General features: G+C 43.5%; 1 protein-coding gene across 1 annotated transcript; it reads right to left on the bottom strand.

The window, feature by feature from the left end:
• Positions 1 to 18,713: 18,713 nt before the first annotated feature.
• On the bottom strand, positions 18,714 to 20,763 carry LOC135057643 (P2Y purinoceptor 1-like). The gene has a single exon (XM_063963461.1). The coding sequence runs from the start codon at positions 20,606 to 20,608 to the stop codon at positions 19,556 to 19,558; it is 1,053 nt and encodes a 350-aa protein (XP_063819531.1). The 5' UTR covers positions 20,609 to 20,763; the 3' UTR covers positions 18,714 to 19,555.
• Between the last annotated feature and the right edge of the window lie 790 nt (positions 20,764 to 21,553).

The raw sequence follows: 21,553 nt of genomic DNA, 5'->3' as shown, positions 1-21,553 counted from the left end.
CCTCTCCTCTCTTCGCCGGGCGGCTGTGCGCTGCGGGCAGCGGTTGCCCGCAGCGCACAGCGGCATGTAATGAGTCAGTTTGACTCATTACATGCTTGGGCCCCTGGACAGAGGCGGGCCCCAGTGCAGTGCACTGCCTGCACTGCCGGTAGTTCCGCCTCTGCATAGAGGTAATACTATATATGTGTGCTTACATCAATGTATGTTATTAGATTAATTTAGAATTGTATTGTATCTGTGTATTTTCACCTATCTACCTTCCTGTTTGCCATTTGCATTTGATAACGTACTGAGAAAATTTGCTGCTATTTTAGTTAAAAGTAAACAGTAATATTTAAGGGTGTAATTATAAAAAGCACTCACGCAGCATAGCAGATACTGTGTGGTGGTCGGTAAGCGATTATAGCTAAATATCGTTTACATTTATAGAAGTGTGTTATTTGTGTCACTGCGGGCGTATCCAAGCTGTGTACACGTGTCTCTCACCAAGTGCGAGTCAAGCGTACGCGATGCAAAAGCGTACACAAGGAGCGTATATTACGCAACTTGCGTACAGATACGCCCACTAGATACAAATCACACAATAACATTGTTTTAGTGTGGGCGATATAGTAGCCACATGATAATAGCACAAGTTCTTTCAGTTCCCAAAACTAGTTTTAAAAGGTTCCTTCTATTGCTGCATCTCCTCTGGGATTAACAAGAAAAAAGAACCAAAACGTGCGCAAAAGGAAGAGCCAATAAAAAAATAATATTTGGATTTATTTTTTATTTTTATTAAATATTTATTTAATTGTAGTTAGTACCAAATAAATTAATTATAAATATAATCCTTAGAGTGACCACAATAAGATATTGAAAATAATATTAAAATGAATAAAACAACACAATCATGAAATATATAACCATCTAATTAATTTCTCATATATGGTTAGTATTCCAAAAGACCAATAATAGATACAAATGTATAAAATCCTGAAGAATAACTGGTTCCTAAAACAGGTAATACTGTATCACTTAGGATACATATTTAGATCACAATGATGCAAAGAAAAAATATTAATGAATAGACTAAGAAGTCCACATTGGCTGGCCAGCCTTAATTAATACTTATTATATTGTGCACAAATAAAAATTTTATCCAAGATCAATAGAGTAAATAAATGGAAGATGTATTGCCTGTAAGATATCATGGAATTGAATAAACAATAAGGAATCAAAATTCTTCCAATAACGATCTAAACTAGTAATAATTATCCGTTATACATGTATCCAAAAGTCTTGTGCGGCTCATTAGCTCCTAACCTCGTACGGCTGCTGATGTAAATGTTAAATGTTGGAGCAAATGGATAGAAGCCAGTCCCGTCCCTTTGACCAATGCTATTTGAAAGTCTCGATAAAGGCACCTAGCTTTATGCGGCCGTAAGTGTGGGCAGCCAATGCCGTAGTGTTACAGTCCCGTAATACGATGATTGTTATGAATAAATAAAAATACTAATACACAGTCCCGAATGGCTCGAATAGCCCCTAGCCTAATAAGGCCATTGGTGTGGGTGGCTATAATGACGGGATAATGTATTGATAAATAAACCCCGTCTCACTCGTAGCAATCTCACCCGTGCCAGTGAATGCAGTAGCCGTCCGGCCGGCCGGATGTTCACCGGACCTCCGCCGTTTCCAATCCACAAGCCGTTCTGTGTTGCGCTGCCTGGGTGCTCCTCCGACAGCGCAGCTGGGTAATCCTTAGGCTGGGATGAAAGAGATGGAAATAACTGTGGCGGTTTAAGGCGGGTTAGGGCTGTCGGTGATGTCCGTTCGTCTCCAAATGGCAGAGAGATGGTATAGATCCGTGGATCACTCCAAAGCTGTTCAACCTAACGCGTTTCTCGACCGTAGGCACTGGTCATTTCATCAGAGGAAATGCATTTCCTCTGATGAAACGACCAGTGCCTACGGTCGAGAAACGCGTTAGGTTGAACGGCTTTGGAGTGATCCACGGATCTATACCATCTCTCTGCCATTTGGAGACGAACGGACATCACCGACAGCCCTAACCCGCCTTAAACCGCCACAGTTATTTCCATCTCTTTCATCCCAGCCTAAGGATTACCCAGCTGCGCTGTCGGAGGAGCACCCAGGCAGCGCAGCACAGAACGGCTTGTGGATTGGAAACGGCGGAGGTCCGGTGAACATCCGGCCGGCCGGACGGCTACTGCATTCACTGGCACGGGTGAGATTGCTACGAGTGAGACGGGGTTTATTTATCAATACATTATCCCGTCATTATAGCCACCCACACCAATGGCCTTATTAGGCTAGGGGCTATTCGAGCCATTCGGGACTGTGTATTAGTATTTTTATTTATTCATAACAATCATCGTATTACGGGACTGTAACACTACGGCATTGGCTGCCCACACTTACGGCCGCATAAAGCTAGGTGCCTTTATCGAGACTTTCAAATAGCATTGGTCAAAGGGACGGGACTGGCTTCTATCCATTTGCTCCAACATTTAACATTTACATCAGCAGCCGTACGAGGTTAGGAGCTAATGAGCCGCACAAGACTTTTGGATACATGTATAACGGATAATTATTACTAGTTTAGATCGTTATTGGAAGAATTTTGATTCCTTATTGTTTATTCAATTCCATGATATCTTACAGGCAATACATCTTCCATTTATTTACTCTATTGATCTTGGATAAAATTTTTATTTGTGCACAATATAATAAGTATTAATTAAGGCTGGCCAGCCAATGTGGACTTCTTAGTCTATTCATTAATATTTTTTCTTTGCATCATTGTGATCTAAATATGTATCCTAAGTGATACAGTATTACCTGTTTTAGGAACCAGTTATTCTTCAGGATTTTATACATTTGTATCTATTATTGGTCTTTTGGAATACTAACCATATATGAGAAATTAATTAGATGGTTATATATTTCATGATTGTGTTGTTTTATTCATTTTAATATTATTTTCAATATCTTATTGTGGTCACTCTAAGGATTATATTTATAATTAATGTATTTGGTACTAACTACAATTAAATAAATATTTAATAAAAATAAAAAATAAATCCAAATATTATTTTTTGATTGGCTCTTCCTTTTGCGCACGTTTTGGTTCTTTTTTCTTGTTAATGCTATTTTTGGGGGTTGACAGCTTCCCCATTTTTCCACACTGTGCGGCACCAGGAAGTTCACCGAGGTTGTAAGTCACGGGCGCCTCTCTTTCTTTCCTCTGGGATTAACCTGTGTTACCTGAATGCAAGTAATTTTCTGTACAGAAAAATCAAAGTATATATGAAGTGATAGAAGCGTGTGTATGAAAGTAAATTTTTTTTTGGGGTGAACCTTGAGAAAATTCGAGATCTCGTAGAAGTACACCCGTGAAGTGAACACGTGGTGGCGTGGGAGAAGGCCATCTCACGTTAAAAGTGATTTAAGGTAAAAGGAGCAATTAGTGTTAAAGCAGACCAGAAGGTCGCTAAGTTTAAAGACCCTGACTTAAGAAAGGTCAGAGGCAGTGGGCGCAACCCACAGAGAGGTTGGCGCAAAACCCATATAGGCCCGTGTTAAGAATAAAGCTCCGGCTGAAGGTTTCGCAGCCTAAACAATCGATTCCGCTGGTCGTAAAGCGTATAAATAATAGTTATTTATACACAGTGCGACTGTACCGCACGTAATTGTGTGCATTAGTTTGTTACCTTGATACCCACTAAGATTTACTGTGGGATCATAAACGCTACTTGTACATTCTAACGTGATTTGTGTAGGTTTTTTTTTTAATTTTAAGGGAGGTTCGCTGATCACACAGGAATTCTCCAGCAACTAATATTTACTGGGGAGGGAAATTGCTCTGCGGATCACTCCCACACGCTCCAGTAAATAGAGGTTCAGGTTGCAGGGGCCCTAGGTTGAGTACGCCAGCGCTAAAGCAGCGTGTGGGCATATTGGTCGACGTGGGCGAGAGTGTGTGAAGGTACTCGTTAAACTTTCACCGTCGCCTTACCTCTGGGAACTTCTTTTTTTGTAAGGGTTCGCTGAGAAGGCAACGCCTGCAAATAATGGGGGCCAGTTGCTCAAGTAAGGGGCGATAAACCAAGGTTCAGGTTGATGTTATTCCGCGCCCAGCCGGGTCGGCGAGGTACATAATGTGTGAAAAATATGGATCACACGCAGAGGTATTATGCAATGAATGGGAACGTATGACTGTGAATGATGGGGAAAATTTCCCTAGGGTGGGCAGTTTTAATCCCGAGGTGTTGCACAATTTAAGAAGAAGGATGTGTCTAATAAAGTCCGGGAAGCGAAGAATTAGACATTATGATTACTTACAGTTATGGCAACAGAAACAAGGTGAAATTCAAAGAGGATTAGCTCAAGCAGCTGGTTCCAATCCTATCAGGAAACTGATAGCTACCGCACCACCACCACCATACATAACAGGAGAGAAAATGGCTGCAGAGAATGGCACACTGGTATATGATGATAATTGTGCACTTAGTAACTGTATTACTAATGATAAAAGTAATTGTAATAAATGTAATAATGATAGAAGGAAAACTGATAAATGTACAAATTCTAACCCGTGCAAGTTTCACTCCATGTTAAACTTCCCTCAGGATTACAAGCAAGAAAGTGAGCCCAGCACGATGTCGGCACCTTTTCCAGCAGCCATCATACGAGACACCCAGGTGGGCACGAACCAATCGGTAAAGGCAGTAGTCAAACCCCCTAACGGAGGGTCAGGTGAGGTCGTGTCCACAGGTAAGTACGGTATTGTATATCATACACAGACAAATGCACCTCATAAAGTAGTAGTTTATGTGTTAATGGATGGTTTAAAGGAAGTATTGAAGACGAGGGTACAGACCACCCAACGATGTTGGCGAGGTTTGTCGGTGGCTACTTTGAGAGAGGCCGCTATTGATCATGATCGGAACATCACGAGACACAGGGAGTCACAGGAGGGTAAGAAGCCCCAGACCCCTGTGGGTAAGTCGAATGTGATAAGATGTTATAGCTGCCAGAAGGAAGGTATTTATGCACGAGATTGTATGTTTAAAGATCTACAGAAGGTATATCAACCCCCTAGACAACAACATAACCGTGGTATCCAAGGAATCAGGGAAGCACAGGGAGAGCGGTCAATGGTGATGAGCATCCAAACACTAGAGGAGGCATCAAATCGACCAAAACCCCAGGCCCCTGGCACATGGAGGAAGCCAAGGGTTTGTTATCTTTGTAAAAGAGAAGGGCATTATGCCAGCAACTGTAACAGCCCACATAAAGTCAGACCCCCTAGACAAGAACACGAGCAAAGTTATGACACACGAAATTGTAATCAGGGATCATATATGAAGAATTTTGGGCCGCACCTGTAATGTGCAGCCAGTAAAGTTGATCAGTAGCCTTGATAGTAAGCCTGAGGTTACAGTTAATGAAATTGGGAGGTCATTTCCTTGTAAGACACAGGGACGGCCGGGTAAACTTTGTAATTTATCTTTAAATGTTTTCTTCTCATCTGTAACTTTCACCAACAGAACTCAAACGTCACATGGCTACTTGGTCTTTTCAGAGGTCTACCTAACCCCAGTGTGTCTTACCAACATCGTTGTGTTTGGCCAGACACAAAGGGTGGAGAGGGGAAATACTGGTGGGGGGAGATTATGCAGAGATACTGGTGGACATGTTGATGTGACAGCCTGTTGATGAAAATCTGATAATGTTTTTTTCCTTTTCAAATTGTTCTCTCTCTTTTTGTCCTTTCATGTTTTACGGATGGTATGTGACACATCAGTTAGACAAATGGTAATGCAAGATTTTATGCTCCTTACAGAAAGATCGCTGATTTGGAAAGAATATTGTATCACCGGAGTGTTCGTTTTTGGGAAGACTGAGAGACAGCACCTTTGAGATGACATCTGAGCAAGAAGAACAACAAGACCAGAGGACAAATCATCGTAACAAGTTTTTTTTCCCCCTTCAATTATTTTCTGTACCCCCATTACAACTTTCCCTTTCTCCTCCTGTAAGATGGACTCGCCCCAAGAGACTGCAGTCCGTGTTTTCCTGTTGACCCTGTTGTTGACCAGAGCAGTCTGTTTCGGTGAGAGTACCAGTGAGGTCGAGAAAGGATCTGGAATGGGATCTGATGATCAGGATGGAGGCGTAGAATTCCAAGAGCAACACAATCACCAAGAAAAGGCGAGTATCAGAAAATGATCTGGTAGCCATGTTATTAATAGACATTGTGAAGGATTGTTAGCTGAAGAGAATTGTATATGTAGGAATTGTGACAACATAGTTGAGGACGGTTGCATCAAGGAATGTCAGTCCCGTTTTAATATCAACATGGACCGGCATCCATTGAGTGACTATCACTCATTGGTGGGTAAAGTGTTAAATCAGACAGACTGTTGGGTGTGCTCACAAGTACCTCAAGGTCATAGAAAGTCAGGACTAGTGCCATATTCTTTAACGGTAGAAGAGGTACTTGAGTTAAAGGGTGGGAGACCGGTGGACAAGAGATTTAATATTTCTAGTCCTCCTAGTTTGAAGCTCCAACAATATCATGTTGATAGGTCCTTAATATGTTTTAATATTTCCAATCCCCGAAGGCCGGGAAATTGGGAGGTGTCATGGAACAACCAAACCATGACATTTTCGCACAGAGCCGACAGAATGCCCATAGATTCAGAGCTTATACGCCACATAGCCAACAGTGGAAAATATTTCCAGTATAGGTACACTCTAGGAAGTAGGACCATGCGAGTTGGAGAAGTATCACCAGGATACTGTGCACATATCATACAGACTGATACGTGTACTAGTCAAATGAGAGAGCTAGGGATAGGATTCTTCCCCTGGAAGGTTTGTATTATGGTTATGTCATATTCTGTCCCATATGTTCTCCCCGATGACGCATATTTCATATGTGGGAGAAAGGCGTATAGGTTCCTTGCCCCAAACTCAGAGGGATTGTGTTACATTGGAAGAGTGTTGCCGGAAGTGAATTTATGACCCAACGATTGAGACGATGTTGTGATAAGATATGATTCCAAGGACCGTTTCTTTCACCCGTTTCTCCTTTGATTTTCCCTGAGGTACCAAGAGATCAGCCTGGAAGAAGAATTTGATGACCATTTATACAAGACCAATGATGAACTGTGTCACAGACACCTGATGAGCTTTTTAGAGACTGTAATTCTTCTTATGGACACTTGAAGAAGCTTTTTGTTTGCCAATAAACCTCAAAGCTACAGTAAAGACCCGACGATCCCAACAAGACACCAGACAAGACATCAACAAGACCCCAATCGGCGACTGTATACTAAACCTCACATAGTTATATGACTGCATTTATAACGCTTGTTTCTTATCTTCATCTCTACAACCTCCAGGTAGTATCCCACATAGTCGACAGGTGATTTTCACATATTAGCATTCACATATTCTCCCCCTTCATGTATCATCAACTAATGTGCACCCTATTTGTTGTAACCAAAAGCCGGAAAGAGCTCGGTAGAGTTTGACAGCCCATCCACAGACCCTTAATAAGGGATAAGAAGGATTCAAATGTATACTTCGCAATACCTCGAAGCTTGATTTAAAACACGTACGGCACGATGATACATGACCCCTCAGACATGGATCTCATACACACATGCTTTTATTATCTCACTAGGTCATATCTTTCCCACCTTCTCCTCTCCTCCCTCTACCCAATCATAAAAAGGTATTTACATGATGACATATATTTTTCTGTTTGAATTGTTTAGGAAGTGGCAGTTATTGGTGACTGCCAAAGGGTGACACTGTCAAAGTCGAAAAATATCGTGCTTCACGTTGCCATATACTAACCCCATGCACATGCCCGCTGCTCGTGCATTTAGTCTGCTGTACGTGCACATGTCCGCAAATTGCGTACGCTCGCTCCGGCGATTACGCGCGGTATATGCGTATTTACGGTAGAGTTTATGAGCTTGTAGCGGGCGACTCGTTTATAGCATAGTTAACCTTTATAGTGTGTTTTGTAGATATTAATCCCCTTAATAATGTCTGCAAGTATGTTTAGTGTAAATGGTTCGTGGACATAGGGATTCCTCTTTGCATGATACGAAGGGTCTGACAAAGGTTGAACAGTGGTGCCTAGTACCTAACTGAAGAGTATTTTATTAGAAACAATCCGGTGTTGGTTAGGAAGAGATTAGTCGCTCCTGCGTATAGTTATGTTTAAAAGAAGTTTATGGACATTTACAGTATTTGCAGTTCATTATCCATGCGGCGGGAATCCTGAGGATTCCTCCCACCTGAGCAGTTTGAAATAGTCACAGCCCACCTGTTCGAATCCACCTATGACCTTTGGTTATAATGCAGAGGGACATTCCTGTGTCCAATGAACAATGAGATTGTAGGGCCCTTTGTAGTGTACAGTATGCTGTGTATATAAAGACCCCCATAGCCAGACCAGCTCTCACTTCTCTCCACAAGGTTTTCCCCGTGATGACTGAGAGCTAGTTTCCAGATAGCGCATGCGATTCATTCCCAAGTGTGTAAGTTTCTCTGTGGCCATTTCGTTACTCTGTGTGTATGCAATTGTTCTCTTTTGTTATCCTTTAAGTGTTTGCCATTTATTCTCTTTCTGTTTATTAGTATTTGCGATCGTTCGCTATTGTGTATATTCCTGTGTAGTTATTCTCTTTAGTTATTAATGTTAGGACTGTAGTGTATAAGCTGTTAACTGTACTTTTCCCTTTTACTTACTAAAAATCATCTGGTAAGGTGTTGGAACCTTAACAAGTGTTTGTGTGATTCACCATATAAGTGCTAAGGGTTTCAGAGCATCTCAATTGCTCAAACAGCTTGCATTCTCACAAAGGTTCAGTGTTACACCATTATAGTACCATGGTATTAAGGTTTACAGTGTAAGCATATTCTGTGTTTAAAGTTTATAAAGGTTACTGTCTGTGTGTACGCTCGCTGTGTGTATTCCGTACACCCAGCGCAGCGTGTGTACGTAACTTGCGTACACAAATAGCGTACGAAGTGCGTAGCACGTGCACGTGGTTTAGCGGCCATTACGGCTACACGGTATTAGTAAATAGCTTATGTTAAAAGGTAAATAATTAGCTTTATCAACACATGCAAAGGTCGACATGTTTTTTTTTTTATCAATAAATTGATTTTTTATTTTGTCATACTTTACCATCTACGTGGACTACGATTGGGAACGGTAACCTGTACTGAGCACAGTGGTAGCAGAGCGAGGCACCTTGCCCGCATGCAAGGGGACGCGGTACACTAATTGGGGTTCCTGGTCATGTTATGAAAAAAATGACCCCAAAAACAGTTCAAAAATCCATGTTGACCTTTTCCCGTGTCGACCTTTCACGTGGCAAACATTTTCATGTGTCGACCATTTGACCATGTCAATGTCGACCAATAGTGGTCGACCTAATGACTGTCAACCTTAACATTGTTGACCATTCATACTGGAAACGCAAATATGTATGAACCTAATTGAGTTAATGGAAGCCAGTTGTAGATCGAATTATCTTTTGAAGGCACTTTTTAGAATCAAGTTGTAACACGCAGTATTCAATTATTTTCACCCCCTTCTGTACCCATTCTGTTTTTGCTCACGGCATGGCATTTCATCTCATTACCCCCGGGGTAGCGAGGGTGGCTAACCCTTTACGCAGCTAAACCTGATTACGATGGGTGCGATATGCGCGATAACGGAGATCACTTTAGGATGGAAATTGGGCGTGATATAATTTGAATACCGTCCTATGACTGAAAGCCAAATAATACATTGCTCTATGTGTGATGTGTATTGAAGAGAGGGGTTGAGTGATACAGCCAGGGGCGGATTGGCATGCCGGGACGCTGGACTGGATTCCGTTTGGTCGGTCCGGTCATCCCTTCATTGGCTGCCCATCACCCCCCATGCAGGACACCAGCCGCGACTGGAGCTGATTGCGGCAGCATTAACTGAGTCTTTGGAAATGACCAGCATTTGAGCTGCTGCATACCCACAGCAGCCCCTTCTCCCCATAGATCAGTGCCTCCCCATCAGTCACTACGGTCGGCTCCGCCTCCCCATCAGCCCTGTCACGTGTATTCCCTCCCCTCCAGCCCGGCCGTCACAGACTGCTGCACAAAGGAGAGGCTGCTGCAGCTAACAGCCAAATCTGGTGCCGGCAACCAGCCAATTCTGACTGTGACAGTCAGTAAGTAGTACACCTTTTAATAATTATATAATGTGCCTGCCATGTTTAAAGTAGCTGCATTTATATATTTTATATATTATATATGCGTTGTATATATATATATATATATATATACAATCCATAACATATATATATATATATATATATATATAATTAATTCATATGATATGTATTATATCTTATTGTATATATAATACATATCATATAAATTATATATAATGATATATATATATTATATATATATATATATATATATATATACAGTATACAGCTCTGTGTGATTTGTCCTGTCAGAGAAAAAAGGGTGAGATACACAGCTGTGGTGTAGGGATGACCATTGGTGGGTTAACTATTGATGGTGTTATCACTGTCTAATATCGATGATATAGATAAATGATTTCCACCCATGGACGAACTTCCCTGCTCTGGTAAATAGCAGGTGGCAAGACATTCAGGGAAGGGGGAGAGGCAGAGTGCTACCAGGGGCGGGGCTAAGCTATGTGTTCCCTGTGCTGAGGGGAAAAGCAAACCATGGCTTCCTGTCTGCCATTGACAGCAAACCATCAATGGTTTTTAACAGTCAATGGTCTATAGCCATCCCTACTGTGGTGCTTAATATTAGTGAGAACAGTGTGCTATCATCCTTGGCTCCAGGTAGGAGTGGAGGATTTCCAGTGGGTCCCTCAGTGCCCTAAATTATTGGAGAGGTGAGTTACCACTAATTATTTTGTGTTGGGGAAATACCATACTTGCCTACTCTCCCGGAATTGCCGGGACGCTCCAGAAAATCAGGATATGGGCAGGTCTTCCAATTTCAGCTGCACCCCTGCCGGGCAGCCCACTTAGCAAGTAAAGCTGACAGTCCTGGCAGCCGATGACGCTATTGTAGATGTGCAACAACAAAATCAGGACGACACTTGCAGCATGATTGTAACACAGGTCTTTACTCAGCATGAGCCAGACACAAAGTGGAAGTAACAGGAGACAAACAGGAAGTTAGTCACCTTAGCATGACATCATCTCCCATGATGCACAGCATGCATTTACATCCCCCCTTTCAAACTGGAAGGATGCAGAACATAGATGAAACAAATGCAACAATGTGACAATATTAGGCGTGAACAAAAGGAAAGCCATTATACAATAAAGTCTTGGAACTTTGGGTTGGGTTTGGACACACAGCCCAATTTGGTAATGGTACACTGGGAACCTATAGGCATGTCCACTGTGACACCAGAGGGATCTATTACTTCAGAAGTGGTCTCTCAGGAAGCACTGTCCATGCAATGCGAATCATCACTGACATTGGTTGCAGCTGTAGTAGAAACTGATGACTCAGGCTGTGTAGAGCTTTCTTCAGGTAGACTTAACAGATGGCGGTGGTTGCGTTCATAGAGGGCATTATCAGACTGTACCACGTAGCTATTTGGATGACCTGCAGGATGCTGAACCACTGCCATTCTGTCAAATCCTTGCTTGGTTTGCATGCGGACAGGCTGGCCTGGAGACAGTGGGGGCAGGCAATATGCTGATCTGTCATAAGCTTTGGCAGCCATTCTGCGCTTGCTGATGTTCTCCCGTACCCGTGGCTCTACTCTGGGTTGCAGGAGCTGCTTTGCCATTGAGATGCCTGTGCGGGTGCACCGTGCTAATAGGCACTGTGCAGGGGATGGAAGTCCATCTCGGGGCGTGTTTAACAAGTTCTACAGTGCCAAGTATATGTCCGATCCATCTTGTGCACACTTCTCCATTAAGTGCTTTGCAGAGCGGACTGAACGCTCTGCCAATCCATTTGACTGTGGGTAGTGTGGACTACTAGTGATGTGCTGGAAGTCCAATGTATTCGCAAAGTCCTTGAACTCTTGACTTGCATGGTATTATCAGTGATCAGCTGCTGTGGTGTGCCATGTGCTGCAAAGTGTCTCTTCAGCTTTGCAATGACCATTTGACTTGTGGTGCTGGGCAAGTAGTTTACTGTATCTCGAACCAACCTGAATAGGAGTCAACTAGTACCAGGTACTCCATCCCCCTCCATTCGAATAGATCAGCCACGAGAATGGACCACGGAAGATCAGGAATGTCATGGAGCAGCATGAGCTCCCATGGCAGGTGTGGACGCAAGGCATTGCAGGGTGCACAAAACGAGACAGCACAGTCAATGTCACCGTACATGGAGGGCCAGAACGTAGTTTCACGGGCCCCTATGCTTGGTAGCCTCCAGGCCGGCATGGCTCTGGTGCATCTGATGGGTGTAGAACTTCTGAAGGGCAGCCGGAATCACGAAGCGATGACCCCTCAGGATTACACCATCAGACACGGTGAGCTCATCTCTCATACAGTAGAAGGAGCGAAAGCAGAGCGGCAGTTCCTTGGAAGAGGATGGCCAGCCGTCGAGAATTACAGCAGAGAGACGCTAGCAAAGATCATCCACAAGTGTAGCAGCATGCAGTTCTTCCAGCCGTTTGGTAGGGAGCACCTCCACAGCCATGATCTCATAGTCATCCTCAGCAGCGTTCTTGTCAGTAGTCGAAAGAAAGGCTCGAGACAGAGCATCAGCAACGTACATTTCTTTGCCTCGCTTATATATGAAATCCAGGTTGTACCACTGCAGCTTGAGCATCATGCCTTGAATATGGGAAGAAGCAGAGTGGATGGGCTTCTTCAGTATGGTGATGAGAGGCTGATAGTCGGTTTCCACCGTGACAGGATGGCCATAGATGAAGTCATGGAAACGGTAGCAGGTGAACACCAGTGCCAACAGTTCTTTCTCAATTTGCTGGAAGACCTCACTGCCCGTAGTGATTCCATAGGGCAAGCGAAAGAAGATATACAGCCCTATCGGGGTCATGAAAGCCGTGAGCAGGGACGAAGCTCTGTCCAAAGGGGTTTGCCAGAATCCACACTTTGCATCCAGGGTACTGAAAACTGTTGCACCTGTCATGTCAGCAATCACTTGCTCGATGGTGCGGAGAGGGTGATATGGATGCAGCAGTGCTTTGTTCAAGTCTACTGGATCAATACAAAGATGTACAGTCCCATCCTTTTTGGATGCGGCCACCATGGCGGACACCCACTGTGTTGATTCCTCTATGGGGGCAATTTGTGGAGTCATTCTGTGGATCGCTTTAATGATTTTGTCTTTCATTGCGATAGGAACCCTTTGGGGGGCACAGACAGTAGGTGCAATGGAGTCATCCAGCCTCATATGGTACACAACAGGGAGCTTGCCAAGTGTACTGCAATCAAATAAATCCTGAAAGTCTTTTATCTCCGGGACGTCATCAGTATTGCGTGTACCTCAGGCCCCAATTTGAGAAGGCCTAGCTTTATACTGTCAGGGAGGCCTAGCAGTGGTTTAACTTTTTGATCCACAATGTGGAATAGCAAATCAGCACGGGTAAACTTTAGCTTTGTGGTACCCAGTGTGGTGATGATCTGGCATCAAGTTGATCTTGTCTCGTGGGTTTATCTGTGCAGTTGGATCTATTTCACATAGTTGTTTGTAGGATATGACATTGCACTTTGCTCCTGAGTCTATTTTGACTATGGCCACTTGTTCGTATGCTTTGTTCTCAGTTTGATAAATATTTCGCCCTTCTCATCCAAGTGGTCTACACTATCACAAACTGTCATTCGAACCGATTCACACCCTGGCTCCGTTTCAACCTGGTTAATCCACCGGGGTGAGCGTCTATAGCGCAACTCAGACTGTCGCTTTATGGAAGTTTGATCTTTGGAGCGGCAGCACCTTGCAAAATGATTCCATTTGCCACATGCATTACATCTTTTATCATATGCGGGGCAGCTTTGTTTGTCAGGAGGGTGCTGTGCCGTGCAGTTCCCACACGTGGAGGATCGGCACGGAATGGCCGCCATGACACACACCTCAGTGTCCTCTCTTAGTTCCCTTGTGCCCTTTTCAGACTGCTCCTTTAACATACAGATATTTATAGTAGTTTCTAATGTGAGGCCCTTCTCCCGCAGCAGCTGTGCATGTACCTTGTCGCTGTGTATGCCGCATATGATTCTGTCACAGATGAGCTCCTATGTGAGGATACAAAAATTGCACTTTTTTGCCAGCAGCTCTGGCGTGGAGACATAGGACTGTATAGTGCCATCACCCATTTGGTTTGTGCTGTTGAAAACATGCCTGTCCATAATTACATTCTTTACTGGCATGCAGATCTCTTCAAACTTTGCAATTAGGATGTCAGGATCCTCTCTGTCTTCTCTGTCAGCGTATACAAAAGCATCTGATTTGTCCACAGCATCGGTGCCTGCGAGGTTCAGCAGCATGTATGCCTGGACATTTTTTGATTTGTCTGAAAGGCCTGTTATGGAGTATACGTGCCATTCCCTTTTAAACCTCAGCCAGTTGTCAGCCACGTTTTCATCAAATCACAGCGGATCTATTCTCCTCAGACCTTGTGCCATGGCATCCCAGTTCTGACACCATGTAGATGTGTAACAACAAAATCAGGACGACACTTGCAACATGAATGTACAGGTCTTTACTCAGCATGAGCCAGACACACAGTGGAAGTAACTGGAGATAAACAGGAAGTGAGTCACATCATCTCCCATGATGCACAGCATGCATTTACAGCTATTCTTGCTGAATCGTGTCATCGTAGTTATGCCCCCTGCTGTATAATGCCAGCGGGGGGCATGGCTACAATGGTGCGATCGTGACCACCATACCCCCTGTATCGCCTCCTTTTTACTCCACCCCGCCCCCTGTGACACGTCACACCCCTGCACTGCCCCACAGCTGAGCTGACCTGTCTGCTCTATCCCGGAGAGACAGCAGCAGTACATTGTGTTGCTAGTGATGTCATTCCACATTGTTATGCTTCTTTATAAGGCTCTCCTTGATCTTCACAGGAACTAGTCATACACTCAGCTGATATACAGTTACTACACTTACACTCCATGGTGTCCATTCTATTAGTGAGGGATTGAGTTACCATTGTAACAGCATGGAAATGGCCTGCAATCAAATGTTTGAATTGGGAATGCTTTTAATTTGAAATAAGCAATACATATACCACCCTACATTCTGCAGGGCTAAGCAGGAATTCCTGTGCGCACCAAAGGAGCGTGTGTAAAGGGGGCATGATCTCTGTGAAAGGGGGTGTGGCTTTGTGAGAATGCAGTAATCATGAGCTGCACCTCCCGTTTTTGTCATTGTGGGGGCATGCCCAGTGCTCTATGTGCTGCTGGTCACGCCCCCAGCCCCTCTGTTTCCAGTGAACAGAAGCTGTGCGCTTCTATTCACTGCTGCTCTGTTAAGCAGAGCAGAGAGCCTCCCAACTTCCCCCCACTGCAGGACACTGCAGTCTGCGGGTAGGGCAGTCCCAAAAAAACAGGACTGTTGCAAAAATTAGCTCAGTTCGGAGGTATGATCTTATAATTTGTTTTTAAATATAATGCTGGGCATACACGGACAGATAACATGCCTGTCAGACCACCTATCGGATGGATCGGTCAGAAAATCGTAGCGTGTATGCCCAGCATAAGAAACATAGGGCCTGATTCAGAGATGTATGTTAGCCCTACAGAAACTCACATTAGCACATACTTGCCTACTCTCCCAGATTCTGCGAAAGACAACCGCTTTCACTGGTAGTCCCCGACAGCCCAGGAAGAGTGGGCACTCCTCCTGCATTCTGCCCACTTCCTAGTGAATATTAGCTCCGCCCCTATGCAAATATGGCCAATCGTGGAATATTCCCTTGCTGATCACCTGCTTCTCCTCTCCGAGCATCTCCCGGAGATAGGGCCACATTAGCAATGGGGCGGATGGAGCTCCAGCTCCAGGCCCCAGATAAAAATAGGCCCATCAACATTACAGCCTGATGAAGATAAACTGCCCAGTTGGTCACATGGTTTCCATAAATGAAAAGAATTTAAATTATAATTCTAATTTCCTCACAAAATAATTTTTTCTACTTTTACTTATATTGGGAGATATTGGGGATTATAGTGTAGGGAGTGTACATGCCCATATGTCACTGGCCACACCCACACAACTTTAGCCACACCTCCTCAACTTCTCACAATAGGCCCTTGATCATTTTCAGCACCAGGCCCATGTGGATCTTAACCCGGTCCTGCCCGGAGAGGAGATTAGTAATGTAGGCAACTATGCATTAGCATAAGCTAGTAAATCAGGCATCATGCACACACATCCGGGAGGCAATAACTAGACCGCCTGTCGGGATCCTGCCGGTCACAATACCAATGCCGGAATCCTGACAGGCGGTGAAATGCCGCCGCCGGAATCCTGGTGCCACAGGCTTTTCCCTCTCTATGGCTGTCCTCGGCACCCACAGAGGGAGAATAGATCTTGCGGTGAGCGCAGTGAGCCACTGTGTCCGCAACATAGGGAACGCAGCAAGCCCGCAAGGGGCTCTCAAGCGCTCATCCCGCTGCCGGCATACTGTTGGCCGGGATCCCGCTGTTGGGATCTTGACAACAGGGATCCTGGCCACCGGTAATACGTATGTATTCCCACACAGCCACCTTGTGTCTGACTCAGAATCCGGAATCCACCCCTTTATGTACTATCCTTCTGCAAACATAAAAAATATAGACCATGTTTTACAATGTGTGCATGAACCATACACTGTTGGACCAGATCCAGCTTAAGGGGGACATTTACTAAGCAGTGATAAGAGCGGAGAAGTGAGCTAGTGGAGAAGTTGCCCATGGCAACCAATCAGCAATGAAGTAACATCTATAATTTGCATACTATAAAATTATATAGAGCTGCTGATTGGTTGTTGGGACAATTTCTCCACTGGCTCACTTCTCTGCTCTTATCACTGCTTAGTAAATGTCCTCCTAATGGTGCCCATACACTTGTGCAACGCCCCGCGACGCGACATCGCGGGGCATCGCACCGGCAGTTCAGGTGCAATGAAATCGCACCTGAACTGCCAAAAAGATTACCATGCGATCATGCGATAGATCGCATGGTAATCATGTGATGGGCATGGCACCACCGAGTGGGAGCGGCCTCTGGCCGCTCCCGGCAGGTGCCCATCGCACATCGCAGTGCGATATATAGCATGTTTTTCTAGAAACACATGCGATCACATTGTGATTCGATAAATATTATGTGCAGCACATAATATCTTGAGACGCGATATTCGACCGGCATGCGCATCGCGTCAAAAGGTACTAAAATGTGCATACAATCCTTTGATTTCTCTCACAGATGTGGTCGAAATCGAAGGATAGTACCGATAATCTCATAAGTGTATGGGCACCATTAGTCACTGAAAGATACAGTACTACTATTTACTTCTAGCAAGTGCAAAGCATAGTTGCCTACCCTCCTTCATTCTGCAGGAGACTCCCTGAAATAGCAGCAATCTCCCTCACTCCCTGAATAGTCCAGCAATCTCCCTGATTGCACATTGGCCCTCATTCCGAGTTGTTCGCTCGTTCTTTTTCATCGCATCGCAGTGAAAATCCGCTTAGTACGCATGCGCAAAGTTCGCACTGCGACTGCGCCAAGTAACTTTACTATGAAGAAAGTATTTTTACTCACGGCTTTTTCTTCGCTCCGGCGATCGTAATGTGATTGACAGGAAATGGGTGTTACTGGGCGGAAACACGGCGTTTCAGGGGCGTGTGGCTGAAAACGCTACCGTTTCCGGAAAAAACGCAGGAGTGGCCGGAGAAACGGTGGGAGTGCCTGGGCGAACGCTGGGTGTGTTTGTGACGTCAACCAGGAACGACAAGCACTGAACTGATCGCACAGGCAGAGTACTGTAAGTCTGGAGCTACTCTGAAACTGCTAAGTAGTTAGTAATCGCAATATTGCGAATACATCGGTCGCAATTTTAAGAAGCTAAGATTCACTCCCAGTAGGCGGCGGCTTAGCGTGTGTAACTCTGCTAAATTCGCCTTGCGACCGATCAACTCGGAATGAGGGCCATTATCCCCATTATGTAGCTGTTACATTCTTGGGGGAAAAAAGAAATCAGAGATAAATACATTCAAATGGGATCACCAGCACCATTTCCCTGTATTGGTTATAAGGCAGAATGATCCCTATGGCTACATGCATTTTAAATAAGGTTTCTTGTGGTCACTTACAGTATATGGAACCTCTTGTAAAACACAATACACAAACACATCCTGCAAAATATCAGTGTCTTTTCTTCAACAAATAGATATTACTAAGTTTGGGCCTCATTTACATTTGGATGTAAGTAATTTGCATAACACACTTCTCAGATGTAGCAATACGCGCCCGCGCTTTTAGTTGTTACTTTCACAATCTCCCTGAAATGCTTTTGCAAAAGTAGGCAAGCATGGTGCAAAGTGAAACTGGAGGTACTGAATTCAGAGGCTACGTGATCACAACACTGGGCTCCTTTGTGTCCTGGGTATTCCCTTTTTGTGCACCCAAACCTCTAAAATTCTCAATTATTATTTCTCCATACCGTATACTCCTGTTTAAGCCATGTATTATTTTTCTTTGTTACAAGAAATAACAAGAGCTAATATGCACATTCAGTAGTACTTATCAATGAATGCATCCAGAACACCGGCTGCCAGATTCTGAGTGTTTCAGCTGCAAATGTTTCATTTTTCCTAAAAAGGAATGATCATCAGAGGATGTATAATGACTGATTCTGTGTAGTGTCAATAAGCTGATTGCTTGTACCGTGTGGCTTATAACAAAAGAAGGAGGAGAATATTATGGTTTCACATTATCTACAGTTGTGTACTTAGTAAGGTGGCTTCAGTGTAAATGAGTAAGCACAGCTGTACAATAGGATATTTGAACTTGGTACCAATATTGAATGCAAGTGTCAATATGCTGATCTTAAACCTCTTTCCAGTTATTGGGGTCTATATACAGTACTAGCCTCAGAGAGATATAAAGTGGAGAGAGTTTTGTACCTACCAATCAGCTGCTAACAGGCGTGTTACAGGTGGTGCTAGAAAAATGACAAGAGCTGTTTGGTTAGTCATTTCTCTCTACTTTATATCTCTCAAAGTCTTAGTACATACTGTAGACCCCATTATCATTATATTGGGGAAAGTTCAAGCAACAGTTCAACCTATCACCAGATTTAGACCTCATGAAATTAACCCTTTCTGGTTGCTGAGAGGATATTTACTTTAAGAGAAGGTATAAATCTTTTACTAAGTATTAAATACGTTCTATAGTATTTATGTGAAAAGTACAGAATACAGGCAGCCTAACATCAGAATAACACTGCAATGATGGTCAGCAACTTTATAAACACTACAATAAAAAGTCATAATACTGAACCACAAGTCAGTTAAAGTTCCTCCGATATCTCCTCCTGTTCCTTTATTTCAATCATGTTCAGAGTTCTATGGCGAGCCTGATTTCTGCCCACATAAAGAAATGTGTGCCAGGCTTTCTTCTGAATGTTCCTGAATTTTGAAACAAAGTTTTCATTGGTCACTAAATAAAGCAAAGGGTTAATAGCACTGTTCAAGCAGGCCAGTCCCCTGCTGACTTGATAAGATATATACACGTTCTTCAAAGTCTGGGTACATGTCCCCTGGAGCTGCCAAACCCTAGAAAATAAATTCAGGTTCCGAAAGATGTAGTATGGGAAAAAGCACACTGCGAACAGGATCAGGATGATAAAGACTACTTTGATGTACCTGGATTTCAGGTTTGTATCCACATTTTTGTTTTTTGCCAGAACGGTAAGGACGCGGGTATAACAAGCCACTATTATGACAAATGGTATGCAGAAGCCAGTGATGGTGATCGTCAGTGTGTAGGGTTTGTAGGATCCTAAAAGCTCATTAATCGTAGAGTCATGGCAATAGGTGGCGTTTATTACTGCATTTGTAAAGTGGAGGTTTGGTAGAATCTGAATAATAACCAATATCCATATGAGGATGCTGATGTAAAATGACGAGCGCAGGTTCTGGAAGCGCCCCATCATTTGCATGGGGTGTACTATTCCCAGATAACGCTGCACGCTGATACACATGAGGAAGCTGATACTTGCATACATGTTGATGTGGAAAAGTAGGCGAGCAAAGCGGCAGAAACCGTAGCCGAACTTCCAGACTCCTTCATTGAGGTAGTAGGATATAAAGAAGGGCAAGGTGACAACATAAAGTAGATCAGCAATGCCAAGGTTGCACACAAATACGTTCAAAGACGTCCATTTTTTCCAGTTCACAAATAGATTCCACAGGCCGAACCCATTGCCCAATAAACCAATAACAAAGACTATGATGTAAACTGAAGATAAGTAGCGAAAGGTAAAGTTCTTGTTTACACTGCATTGTGAGCTGGCATTGAAGTTGCCAGAAGTTATAGCTGACTCAAAGAAATCTTCTTCCATTGTTCAGGTGCAGAAAGCATTCAGGACACAGGCTGACCTCTCACTCTAATGATAACGTCTTATTACTTTCATTTAGATGCAGTATCCAGAGGAGAGTGCAGAACATAACCAGTCTCCAGGGTACTTGTATTAGCTGCAGTGATATGCATGTTGCTGGTAGAGCAGACCGTACAGTGACTGGAGCTGTGTGTCACACTGCAGACTTATGCAGCTCCTCCCACTGCTGAACTCTGATAGCTAAGAGCACTCTCATATCTGTGTTATTCTTTTATGGGTGGCACCAATGTCCCACGCTTTGCTGACTGCTGACGCCTGGATTAAGATGACTTTCATTCCTTTTACTCGGTTTGTAAAAAAGAAACAACATAAAATGCACAAATATATGTGTGTGTGTGTGTATGTATATATATATATATATATATATATATATATATATATAGTGTACCAAGTGATCACGGAAATTAAGCCTGGAGAAATGATAAAGAAGTGATAAAGCAGTGATAAGTGGAAGGTGATAACGCACCAGCCAATCAGCTCCTGTCATTATTCAAATTTGTAATGAATGGCTGGTGCGTTATCACCTGGCGCTTATCACTCCTTTATTCCTTCTCCAGGTTAATATATCTGCCCCATTATTTATTATAATACAACTTTTACTAATGAATGAACAAATATATATATATAGCTTTTACAAATATATATTTTACAGGAGTTTATACATATATTATTTATTTATTACCAGTTATTTATATAGTGCACACATATTCCACAGCACTTTACAGAGAATACTTGCCCATTCACATCAGTCCCTGCCCCAGTGGAGCTTACAATCTATATTCCCTACCACATGTACATACACACACATTCATGCTAGGGTTAATTTTGTAGGGGGCCAATTAATCTACCAGTATATTTTTGGATTGTGGGAGGAAACCCACGCAAGTA

Source organism: Pseudophryne corroboree, chromosome 3, assembly GCF_028390025.1.
Source record: "Pseudophryne corroboree isolate aPseCor3 chromosome 3, aPseCor3.hap2, whole genome shotgun sequence".
Taxonomy (NCBI): Eukaryota; Metazoa; Chordata; class Amphibia; order Anura; family Myobatrachidae; genus Pseudophryne; species Pseudophryne corroboree.
This window is presented reverse-complemented; position numbering and strand designations above follow the sequence as displayed.